This window comes from Scomber japonicus, chromosome 3, assembly GCF_027409825.1.
Source record: "Scomber japonicus isolate fScoJap1 chromosome 3, fScoJap1.pri, whole genome shotgun sequence".
In the NCBI taxonomy this organism is placed as follows: domain Eukaryota; kingdom Metazoa; phylum Chordata; class Actinopteri; order Scombriformes; family Scombridae; genus Scomber; species Scomber japonicus.
In genome coordinates this window covers 19,333,840-19,346,757 of record NC_070580.1, presented here as the reverse complement: position 1 = coordinate 19,346,757, position 12,918 = coordinate 19,333,840, and the positions used below count along the sequence as shown (strand labels likewise).

Here is a 12,918-nt window from a genome sequence, read left to right as displayed (position 1 = left end):
GTGCAAGTTTAACTTTAGTGTTGTGGAAGTTTAATGTTTCAGAGTTTGCTAGCAACGTCGCTGCTATTTCTGCATGTTGTGTTAGCCGAGTTAACCCTGGCCGACAGCGAAGAGAAGAAAACAGAGCATACCAACACTGCAAAGGCGTCAAATGTGCTGAAATAAAGTGTATTTTTGTGACCAAACTGAGCTCCAGATAAAGTGAGCGGCGCTAGTCTGAAGGCATCCCAGTCCCGTCCTCTCTCCGGCCCAGCACAGCAGTCATAGCCTTCATCCGTCTCACAGCCATACAGCTCCGGCGTAGAAGGAAAGAAGATGGGGCCCAACTTTGACAGTTGCCTCTGAATGACAACGGCCTGTGCACGACAAAAAAAACACGTCGGTTTTCCCCCGAAGAGATAAGATCTTCCTAAAGTTAGGACATCTTCCACTCCGGAGAAAAGACGGCGACACAAGTTCAGATAGGAGTAAGTAATGTTGTCTCTCTCGGTAGTGATGATGATGACAAAGATGAAGAGGATAAGTCTGCGGTGGTGGCCGTGCTGCAGGGCGAGGTTTGTCAAATAAAATAGCAAAGGCCAAGCAATCAAATCACTGCAAAACAGAAAGTCGATCAGACCAAAGCTTGAGGGAGAGGAAAGGGCGGGGTCCTGTGGTTGGGCGCTGCAGTCTGGGAAATGTAGGAGTGTTTTTGTGTTGGTCAAAGTTTCACTCAGTACTGCATGAGCATGGCTCACCCTGTGGTTGATGTGTGTCCAAGTGTGGTGTCTTCTTATTCTTTCAGGTTTAACTGCAGGAGGCATCCATAGTGATTCATTACCGACATTTTTCTGGAGTTAGTGAACTCAGTGAACAGTTTCGCCATCAGTCCTGATAAAAACAAGCTATTTATGGCACAACTTCACCTACTTCCAATCCAAGGTACATGGAGAAAGAAAAAGTCTTAAGAGAGTCAAAGCTCCAGTAACTCTTGCTGTTTAGGAGTATCCAAGGGAGGATTTCCACCCTCATGTCCTTTCTCTTATATATACACTCACCAGTCTCTTCATTAGGTACACCTGAGCAATCTAATTCAATCAAACATAACAGCTCTTCCATAAATTCCATTTTCTTTTTCCGTTTTCAGTTTTTGTTGACATTGTCAGAAAGGTGATAATTCTACTTTGTTTATTACTGAGGTAGTATTAAGTGGTGGTGGCGTACAGGGGTGAATTATATTAAATGGTGTTCCTAATATGTTGCTGCTCTCAAGTTAATGGAGTCAACAAAATATTAGGAACAATATCTAATGCACCCAAATACACCACCATCATCCACTATGACCTCAATAATAAACATAAAGTAGAGTTTTCACTTTTTTTGACAATGTCAACAAAAACTACAAATGTATAAACTTCATAAAAGTAGAATTTATAGCAGAGCTGTTGTATTGGATTGAATTAGATTGCACAGGTCTACCTAATAGGAGGCCAGTGAGTGTATATGACAGTGTTCACAGTTGCTTGCTACCCTATAATATTCACTGTGTTGTCTAGATGGTTGTGTCCTATTTAGGCTCCTTATTATTACCTCCTTTACTTTTTCCTCCCCTACTCACTCTGTTTTTAATTATTATTATTTGACTAGATAATAGCATATAAGACAATAACTAATTAAACTAACTCAAACAGTAGGTTGGGTGCATGATTGTCCAGTAAATACATGATAACAGCAGCATATGCCCAACATATGAATCTGAAAAAACAGCAGATGTGAAGGACAATGTAATAAATGGTCAAATCAAAGTGCATGTTAGTCTGTCTTATCTCTTGATCCCAGTGCTGTTGCCACACTTTATTGAACCTTTAATATGGATGTATATGTGTCCTTCTCTAACTGCAGGAGCCCGTATGAATACGATCTCAATAAGTGCAACCTCATATATTTCTGTACTTCTTGGTTCAATATAAAATACACATTTTTGCTCATGTATGACAAAATTTTGTTAGATAAAGAGATTATGAAAAAATGTTGAGGTAGAAAATGAGATAAACAGTTTTGAGCCTGATGTGTAGACCCCATGCTACCACTAAGCCCTCTTCTGGCAGACATACTGAATTACATGATTAACATCTTGAACAGGTTGTGAATGTCCTACTTTTTAATATTTTAGACAAGCATATGGACTTTGATTTCATACATGTAAAATATTTGACATAAAAATCACGATTAGTAGTAAAGTAAAGTGATCAGGATTTATTTGTGTTCATACATTCAACATTTCTTCTTTTAATACATTTTTTATACATGCTATTCTTTTCTACGTCTTATTCTTTCAAGATTATGTGCATGTCCTTCTGATACCAACAGTAGTTTAAATGTTTATTTTGTGCACAGCTTTCCTCTCCATACACGAGTGAGGACATAAGGGCAGCTGCTCAGACAACTGAGTGGTAAATACAAAAGGTTAGCAGGTCAGTTAAGACTGAACTTCTGAGAAAGCAGCCAATTGGCTCAAGGTATTAAACCTGGGCGTTACTGCAATCAGGAATGTCAGCTCAATCTGTCCTGACTGTTTCGTTGTTACTGATTTTATATTAGACTATTTGTTTTAATTAGGAATACTATGAACAGAGACCCTGCCACAGATTCAATATTAGTTAAAGTTAATGGTCCAAATCAATAAATAGACATTGTTGCAGCTGGTGACTGTATGCTGATCTCTAGTGGCCAACAGTTGTAATGACACTATTAATCCAACCCCGTGCTCTTTACTATTATTTATTTATTTCAGTTCACCAGACTACCTATTTATCCTTGTAAATAAATAAAGGAAATCAAAACAGACTGCCTGTTGAAGAGCCGTGGGAGTTAAATATGTAAGTTTACAGTCGGCCTTAATCAGCCACAGATAGATATAGGCTACTGCAGGTTATGTTTAAAATGGAAGGACGGCTCATTCATCAGCCTTTTTTTCAAGCGGATAAAGCAAATGGCAAAATACTCACATATCATTACTGAGTCAAATCAATTCACGTTTAGTATCGATTAATTCAGCAGGATACATTTTTGTTCAAAATATTTAATGTTTAAGGTTTGTATAGCAAGGATTTATATAGAAGTTCAGGCTTTGTGCCACACTTTGGGTGCGCTCGCTCTATTTCCCCGTGCACACCGGCTGTAACATATCCAACCACATTTCTTGTTTTAACATAACCTTCTACTATTAGCATAATATATTAGTATATAGTATATTAGTAGTCTAAATATTTATATTATTATAAATGTTGCTGAATTAAGCTGTTGCAACTACTATTATAGGCTACAGTAGGCTAAATAAGAAAAAGCACCACTGAACATAAAGTTATCCTTCACTCAAAAATGTGTTTTGCGTATTACTTCACCTGTGTGTTTAAGTTAGCTAGCACACATACACCAAAAATGTACTTTTAATTTAAGTATGAGGCATCTTGTGTGCTGCAGTTCAATCTAAGGAACAACAATAGATGTCTTTTTAAATGATGAAAGGGCTATTGTGTAGATGTGCTTACAATATTTTTAAATAGTTAAGTTAGTTAACTGGACTTTTGTATCCGACCAAAATATTATTCAATATTTTTATGTCTTAAAACACCTAATTTAAACATTTTTTAATTAGTTTTTAGGCTTGGAAACATGCAGTGTGAAAGATTAAATAGAAATTAGATGCATTATAAAAAAAAAAGTAACAAAACACCAGGCCAGGAGAGAATTACATATTTTAACAATTAAACTGACCTCAATCTGTGTTTTCACCGGCACCGCCCGGTGATCAGAATCAAATGCTCCTCGGTGTACCTAAAACGCCTCCCGACTTTTAAGCGACGGTTGGGAATATGTTTTTCTAGGATGGCGAAGTCAAGCCCCGTCCTACTCTGCCTCTGATTGGCGTACCCGGATATTTTCACCCTAACTCTAACCAATCCAACTAACAAAGCCCAGGACTACCAGCCAATCAGAGGTAGAGGGGGGCGGGTCATGACTTCGCCATCCTAGAAAATAAAGTTTGCTGTCCGGCTGATAGGCGGAGCTCGCCTTCTCCTAGCATGCCGTGTACCTGCTGCTAGTAGGTGTCAGCACTGCGAGGAAGAGACACACACCGCGCTGAAGTTACATGTTTCGGTTTCTGTCATCAGCGTTTCTTTTTAGTTATCTGCCTCTCGGTGATAGACGAATGAGCTCATCTACACCTTTATCAGATTTCCTCCTGAGTAACACAAAAGTGAGAAGCTCCAGTCGGAGGAATGCAGTTTAGCAACGACACCTGCGTCCGAAACTGAGCCGAAAAAACAAAGACACTAGCTTTTTGTCAGGATGGACAGCGTAAATGTTGCACGTCTTTCATCAAACTTTAGGCCGGCTGTCGGAGGAGTTTCACCCTATGAAACTGTTGGGAAAGCTCCGCTCCAGGCGCCCGTGAAGAAACAAGCCGTGAAGAGACACCACCATAAACACAACCTGAAGCACAGGTACGAGTTTCTGGAGACTCTCGGCAAAGGCACATATGGCAAAGTGAAGAAAGCCAAGGAAAGATCCGGTAGACTGGTAAGTTTTTACACTTACATATTATTATTTGACCATTTCAACCAAGTGTAATACCTCTTAATCAACATCTGCAGTCAGTATTAAGGTCCGTTTGTTCCACTGTCCTGATGGCCACCTGTTGTTTGTGCTATTTTTAGAGGCACAGCCGGCACAAAAGACGTCTACATATGGATTTTAATTTGGATAAAACTACTTTGACGTGTACTGTTAAACGTGTGACCCATTTTTGCTGAATTGCAAAACACTATTAGGATATTTGCTGATGAAGTTTGCCTAAGAGTCCACTGTTTGTTTTAGGGGGGGTGGACTTACTTTTCCCCAGTGTGTTTTTTTTAAACTCAATGTCCAGTCTGCGCATTTCATAAGAGCACAGAGTAAGCATTTTTAAGTTTCATGAGTAAACACATGCACAGTATTTAATAATATACACATTTCCTCTCACTAAGCACACTGAAATGTGTGATTAATGCTCTCTGTATGAATAGGCTTTGGCACAACCACACAGTTTTTGTCCAATGTCTGAAGTCAATTAAAATTCTGCAAGTATTTCCACACCATTATATCAGTTTCCGCATTACATTACACAATGTCTTTACTGGTCATTTGTGGTATATTAAAAAATGATGGGTTGCCAACAAAAGCAATATGTGTGATTGAGATTGTCCAACAAAGGCTGCAACAAAATGATTGATCGAAAAGTATTCCCATACTCAATACTATCAATTTCAAACACTCCATTTAATCACTTCCTTTTGGCACATTCAGGCATCAAGGAAAGGCGTTTCGTTGGAAACACTTGGGGAATTTGTCCCAGAGGGTAATTTTAGACAGGAAAGGTAGCTTTTTCTTTCTGTGTTCCTGGAGAAGGTAGACGGGGAAATTACAACTTTCCCCTCAGGTGGATTCCAGTTCCCCATGACCTCAGGGGAAATGGGAAGTATTTAATGTATAAACACTGTACATTGAGCGGAGATAAGCCTTTAAAAGTTACATATAGGGGCTTGCAAACAAATGGCTATGTATTTTGGAGATTGATCCCAATCAGAACCTGTGGGTTTTGTCTTTTTATATTAGACATTCAGGCTTTTAATGGAGTATGTAGGCTAGCTGTTGGTTGACAAAACTTTAGAGACCACTGCCTCCCAAAATGACCTTAATTATGAATCAACACTACTCTTAAAAACAAAACACGATAAACTTAATGAATGTAGGATTCATTTCAGCGTTACTATACAAACTGAGTCATACACCTGATTAATTGCATGCTGCTAGAACTGTTTTTGTTTCTATATCCTAATGTATGACAAATCTATCCAGGAAATGTAAACTATAGGAGAATTATCAAAAACAGAAAGTGCACCAATTATGTAAATTATTTTTTCCACTTTAGCAGTTGGTACAGTCACTGCCTTTTTATAAAAAAAATTTAAAAAATAAAGATACTTGGCCAAGAAGTCTGAACTCTTTTGTTCGTAAGTCCGGTTCAGCAGCCAAATCACGTTTAATGTGTTTGTGTTTATGAGAAGATTACGTTTGTTGTGAGTGAAAGCGTTTAAAAACAAACTGTCAGGAATTTCCCTTCAATACCCGTGGTTAACAAGTATAGATACATGTTCAGCCTTGTCTACACACCCGTCTACGCTCTCACATTGTTGCTGCACTTTGCTTTTATAGGATATGAGTTGGTGTCTGAGATTCATCCCTCCAGGCAGCTTCCTGATCCATGAGCCTCAAACCCTGTGTTCACCTGTCAAAATACTGATTAACACAAATGTATGCTTTGAATTTACAGCAGCCAAATACAGCTTAAATATCATTTCACATAAAATAGAAAAAAAGCAGACTATTGCTTAGTATTGTCTACATAATGGACTAAGAAATGTAATTTGACACAGGAAGTGACACAACACAAAAGATGGCTTCATCTTTCGTGGCACTATAATTGTTCTCAAGTGTGTAAGTTTGATTATATAACCCAATTAGGGGGGTTCAGTATAGATTGAGGGAGGGTTTATCTCACACAATGCATGACATCCCCAATTACGCACACTTTTTTTTTTTCAGTGATCAGTAGTGGATTTTTTGTGATTTGTTTTTTGTAACGCAAAAGAAGACTTCAGATTTCAGTGCTTAGTGCGTACAAGAAACTGACAGCAACCAAGACTGTACACACACACACACAGATAACCTCACAGGAGTGTGAATTCATCATGAGTGTGAGTTTAGCCCGTCTGACAGCTATGCAAACAACCGCAGGAAACCTCCGTTCCCAGAATCAGGAAAAAAAGTTCAGTGTGGTTTTAAACGCTGTGCTAAGCCGCGGTGCATTCAGGCCAGACGGGCCAGACGGTGACTCATGACAGGAGACGGGTCGTGTGTTGAGACTGATTGGGAAAGTCGCCGCTTTACTCATTTCCCCTCTCGTGTCTGTAGCCTTGAGGTTTAGAGGCGTGCGGAAACAAGGACACCCCACCACCAGTGCCACCCGGTGCCTCATGACACCTCTCCACCTCTTGTTAGATAACTGACGCATTCAACGCACAGAGGAATCCCAAGCATCTCAGTTTCAAATAGACAAAACACAACCTACAGACACGTATGCAGTCTTTCAAAAAGCATGTATTCGATAGGTTGACGTATGTCCTTATTCTGTGGCTCTAGTAGACGTAACAGCAGACCATAGATTTCCTTACAGCAGACAGTACTTGACCTGGCTTTCCCTCAGCCTTGTTTGAAACAACACAGCCAAGTTTTCAGTTCACTGCCCATTGTTCTTCTCACAACAGGACAACCCTTATATGGACATTTCCTTATTAAAGTTGCTGACCACTGTATTAATATTTAATATGTTGTTTTAAGTAATATTTGATTGGATCTCACCTTTTTAAATAATTGAAATAAATAAATCAAGTTTTCCTTCTTTTTTTAAAGGTCGCCATAAAGTCCATCAGAAAAGAGAAGATCAAGGATGAGCAAGACCTGGTTCACATTCGCAGAGAGATTGAGATCATGTCCTCTCTCTGTCACCCACACATCATCACCATATATGAAGGTACGGTACACACGCGCTTAGTGATTGTAGGGTTTTTTGTGTTCGGGCAGAGCTTCATTGTTTGATTTTCAAAGGTGAATCCCTGAGCCACATGCCGAGTGAAACGTGATCCCTGGAAGAAGGACAACTCTCAATCAGTCTCTGTTTGAAATCAGAGAGTTCAGTCACGCAAGTCTTTGTGCTGAAGACCGATGCTAGGTTACATAAGGACTATTACCCGGCAGCATTGTGGCATAATATGCAGGGCCTCGTGTCTTCTAGTGCACCCTCATGCCAGGACATAGAAATCAGAAATGCGCTTTAAATGTACAACATTTTACATATGTGTAATGTATCACGTTTAAATGCTCAGGGTTGCACGTTTAAAGACAAAATGTTCAGATAATCTATATAGTTTGGATTTCAAGCTTTAAGTAAATGCTGTGTGTTTGCTCTTTCAGTATTTGAAAACAAGGACAAAATCGTGATTGTGATGGAGTATGCCAGCCGCGGGGACCTGTACGACTACATCTGTGACAAGAGGAACATCTCTGAACGGGAAGCCAGGCACTTCTTCAGGCAAATTGTATCAGCTGTGCACTACTGCCATCAGGTAAGGCAGTTTTTCCTCAATTTAGTGCTGTTTTTATTTGTAGAACAAATAGAGATTTACAGAAAGTAAAATCTAAGGGAGATTTACAATGTGCAATAATTGTAATGCATGAAAATACAATATAGAATATTAGTCCCTGTCCAACCTGTACCCATGGCCGTTACGTCAAACCTAATGACGCAGAGCTCCACTCAGACTGGTTGTTTGGCTCGTTGTTTTTTCCAGGACACTGGCACCCCCAAAGTTACATAATGGGCATTATTCACTGTCAGCCTGCTGATTTGAACAGGGAGGCTGTGAGAACGATGCAGAAGGGAATGAACATTTGGTCTGTAGAGCCAGCGTCAGGGCTAAAGGCCAGCCATCCCAGCACACACACGCATGGTCTCACACTCTTAATGAGGGTGTGATGGGACAGAATGGCACGGCAAACACACACACACACACACAATCAGTTGTTCCTGTAGTTCAGAACTGTCATTACAAACATTTAGTGCACACTATATTTTACTGTAGCTGCACAGCATTTATACATATTAGCTGAACAATGTTTATTGCCCCATCATATTCTGCGTCATCCATCTGTCTTTTTTCACTTTTATTGAATCCTGATGTCTAGGTAAATATTGTATTTTCCATGCCTTATGCAATCAGGAACAGGCCATATAAATTCTTACTACTTGAATTATATTTGCCACGGTGATGAATTTTAAAGTATTGCACACATTATTATTCTTCATGGCTGCATCTTAACAATAAAATGAATGCTAAACAACCTACAAAGAATGTGTCCAAGTCCCCATACGTAAGAAACAGTTGACCTGCATTTCTGAAGGCAAACCAAATCTAGACTCTGCTTGAGTCAAAGGCATGCCCCCCTACAGAGTGGAGGACAATGAAGCATAGCTGACGTACCAGAAACAAATCTTCACTTGGAAAAGAATGTGTTCTGACCCAGTAATGACTAATCCTTTTATTTAATATAGACAACTTCCAGTAAACTGATGTGTAATGGCCTGTTAACATTGAAAAAAAAATATTGTTGTGTAAATAATTTTTTCTTTTTTTCCCTCTTAGAATGGAATAGTACACCGGGACCTGAAACTGGAGAATATTTTACTAGATGGCAATGGCAATGTGAAGGTATGCTAAAATCCCTCACAGGGAGAAATGAACCTTCACACAAAGACTAATCACACTAATCATTAGTCATGGTAAAAAAAAGAGTAGTGTTATGAGAAATTGATGAGGAATAATGAAACATATAGAAAAGTCTTATGCAACAATCGTTCTGACATGTCTCAGCTTGACATCTACTTCTTGTTGTTGCAGATTGCAGACTTTGGCCTGTCGAACCTTTACCACGGTGACGAGTATCTTCAAACGTTTTGTGGCAGCCCTCTGTATGCTTCCCCAGAGATTGTAAATGGACGGCCATACCGAGGACCAGAGGTGGACACGTGGTCCCTTGGGGTGCTGCTGTATACTATGGTTCATGGCACCATGCCTTTTGACGGAAACAACCACAAACATCTGGTCCAGCAGATTAGCACTGGAAACTACCGGAAACCCAACAACCCCTCTGGTGAGTCTTTCAGCTCAGCTTTTCTTCAAGGGAACTGAAAGATTATTTTGGTGTTTTGTACTTTATTGTTCTTTTCGCTGAGTTCTTCTCCATTGCTCTCTACCAGATGCATGTGGGCTTATTCGTTGGATGCTGATGGTAAATCCTGAGCGCAGAGCTACAATAGAAGAGATTGCGGGACACTGGTGGCTTAACTGGGGCTACCAGCAACCGTTACTGGCTGAGACAAAGAGCAGTCCAGTAGAGCAGACCTCCTCACCAGCCTCTCCAACAACAACTCACCCTGCAGGGCTGGCCAGCGTTGCTAGTTGGCTGCGCCGTACATCGAGACCTTTACTGGAGAACGGCTCCAAGATGCGCTGCCTGCTCCGCTCACAGGGCGGTGGTGGGGAAGTGGTGCGGCAGCGTTCTCTGCGAAGGTCGCGTAAGGAGAACAATGTCTCCCAGACCATTCATGAAGGAAACACAGACACTCGACCTTCCAAAGGTATTCTAAAGAGACGCAACAGCGTGAAGCAGAAGGTAATAAGTGAAACCCCAGCTGGAAGTTCAGTGGAACCACAGAAGATCTTGGGTTTGACAACACCAGCCAACGCCACCTCAGCTGCGTTGGTGCCTCGGAAAGGTATCCTAAAGAAGCCCACGGAGCAAGAGTCGGGGTACTACTCCTCCTCTCCTGAAAACAGTGACTCTGGCTGGGTCCCACAAACTAAAGAGTGCCCTTCAGCACCAACCTACAGGAAAGGCATCCTGAAGCGCAATGGGAAGTTCTCCTCAGGTGGGTTACAGGAGTTTGGCTCTCTTGACCAGCTGGCAGCTTCTTTGCCCCGCAGTAACACCAGGTCGAGACCAAGTGGGGCCATCAGCGAGGACAGCATTCTGTCTTCAGAGTCCTTTGACCAGCTGGATCTACCAGATCGTGTAGGACCTCCTACACAAATGGATAAACCAGCCAAGGCTAGCATGAGAGGATGCGTGTCTGCTGACAACCTGCTGGACATCCAAGAAGACGGGATCCTTAGAGATGGGTTGCTGAGACCCTGGAACTGCTACGAGTCTGGAGTGGCTGACAGTGCCTTTTCTATCACAGACTGCGATAATGTAACAGAGGCCTACAAACAGGCCCTGATTATACGAGGCTCTGCCGCAAGCTGAAGACCAGCGATTAGTTAAGGACACTGCATAATGAACAGTTTTTTCAATGAGAAACTTAAAATGATTGTAGAATTTTGACATGACAGCCAAAGTGCATTATGAAAAACTAACAGCACAACTCCAGGAGCTGCACCAAATTGTACCAAAAAGGGAGGAGATATTTTGTTAAACCTACTCTTGTTATATAATACCTAGCATGCAATTTGAATTTAAGTTAAACAGGTTATGAATCACCAGAGGGCTTTGTATTACATAAAAATTAAAACAGCAGCTGTACTTGGAAACTTTCCATTTCTCAGGAGAAGAAAGCTGCTGTCAGTCAATCAGGAGCTCCAGTTTACAACATGAGAGCTGACTATCTAAAGTGTAGCTGATATAAAAACCAAAACACTGGTCTGAAATGTCAAAAATTAAGTTTGTAGAACATATTGCTTCAGTGATGATAAGTTGGGAAACAGACATCTGTTCATTTTATAACTGCAAAATATTTCTTTTTATCCAGTTAGTGTCATTTATTCTCACCAGAGCAGTTTGAAAAGTGTTTTTGACTTAATTGCTGTTTTGGGTTCGAGCTTTGTGTTGGTTGATCATCTTTCAACATTATGTTTATCTTATTACATCAGTAACATACAGGTTCAATTTCAGCATTGGTTCTCTTTTTTCCAAGTACTACAGCTTTTACTGCATATTAGGATGTGGGGGGTGGGGGGGGGTGGGGGGATTACATTTCATGGATACCAAAGAGCAATTCATGTTTCTTGGATTTTTTTAAAAATCTTTATTTAAGCACAAGCAAAACGTGCCAAGAGGATGTTTGTTTGTAACAGGGACTTTAGCTCTGAGTGTTTTTTTTAAGTGTTGTTTTTCCTTGAAATGACATGTTCTTGTTCTAAAGTTTGGATAATGACTTGAATAATAATAATCATGACACTGACTCAGAGTAAGAGTAACCTGTCGAACCTGCTTTTTCTCCCAAGCCTACACTGATACACAAACACAGGTAGGCATTGACTCTTATGTGTGCAGGTGGCAGTTTCACAGGAGAGGTGGGGCACATTATGCCACTTCATAGACAAAATCTGAAACTAAATCAGGAGCTAAAGCTAACTATGTTGTGGCACACACATAGTGTGTGACATTTCAACTTAACATTTGGATATAGGTCATGGGGTTCAGGTGTATTTAACGTTACATTTTCTTGAAAGATATCTAGGCTGGTAATTTCCTAAAGCAGGATTAGTTTAGCCAGATAAAAAATAAAGATAAAAATCTTGATTACTCAACACTGGAAAACAAAAGTATACAATCATGAATAAAATGTATTTTATTTAAAACATTTGCTTTATAAATATCAGGCTGATGTGCTAACCTTCCTTAAGTAATACCTCCAGTGGTGAAAGAAAGACACATTAGTATGTTGTTTGTTTCTGCATGAAATCTCATGCTGCACACTGGGATTACTTAAATGGATTGGCCTGTTGGCATTACATCAAAACATGCCAGGGCCTTGAACAGCACTTTATTATACCATCGAAACCTGAGAGTGAATAATCAGTTGTGTGGTCATCATTTTATTGACTTGGTGTAATACAAGTTGCCCAAGGCACTACTCAAAATCTGCAGACCCATGCTGTTGTTCAGTAACTGGAATGTAAATTGTTTTTAAATTATTTCATTAAATTGTGGTTTCATTTTTTGGCACACTACCTTACGAGGCTGATCAGGAATTTAAGGCCAGTATTTGTGTGTAAAAGTGAACATCAACTGGAAGTTCTTGTCTGAGGAATTGAGCTGCACTCAAGTGTGGTGATAATTGATCATTTATGTGTGACACGCTGGGAAAAATACAGGTTTGTTTGGTGTAATTTAATGTGCAATGTGGCATTTCATCACGGTTTTTGTATCTCTTGTCTGAGAATAAGGTGGACGTGTGCAAGCTCTTTGAATATTTGTATTATCTGACTGCAGCAG

The 12,918-nt window shown here is 40.2% G+C and overlaps 1 protein-coding gene across 1 annotated transcript; it reads left to right on the top strand.

Annotated features, from left to right (window-relative positions):
• Positions 1 to 4,080: 4,080 nt before the first annotated feature.
• nuak2 (NUAK family, SNF1-like kinase, 2) lies at positions 4,081 to 11,642 on the top strand. The gene is made up of 6 exons (XM_053316644.1): positions 4,081 to 4,563; positions 7,495 to 7,615; positions 8,056 to 8,207; positions 9,285 to 9,350; positions 9,540 to 9,792; positions 9,899 to 11,642. The coding sequence occupies exons 1-6, from the start codon at positions 4,333 to 4,335 to the stop codon at positions 10,945 to 10,947; spliced, it is 1,872 nt and encodes a 623-aa protein (XP_053172619.1). The 5' UTR covers positions 4,081 to 4,332; the 3' UTR covers positions 10,948 to 11,642.
• Positions 11,643 to 12,918: the final 1,276 nt, after the last annotated feature.

What these genes read in the sequence shown, in the direction of transcription:
- nuak2 (XM_053316644.1), top strand. Translation starts at nt 4,333, where the DNA reads ATGGACAGCGTAAATGTTGCACGTCTTTCATCAAACTTTAGGCCGGCT. An exon ending in AGGAAAGATCCGGTAGACTG is followed by an intron (nt 4,564 to 7,494) that starts GTAAGTTTTTAC and finishes CTTTTTTTAAAG; the next exon opens with GTCGCCATAAAGTCCATCAG. An exon ending in CATCATCACCATATATGAAG is followed by an intron (nt 7,616 to 8,055) that starts GTACGGTACACA and finishes TTGCTCTTTCAG; the next exon opens with TATTTGAAAACAAGGACAAA.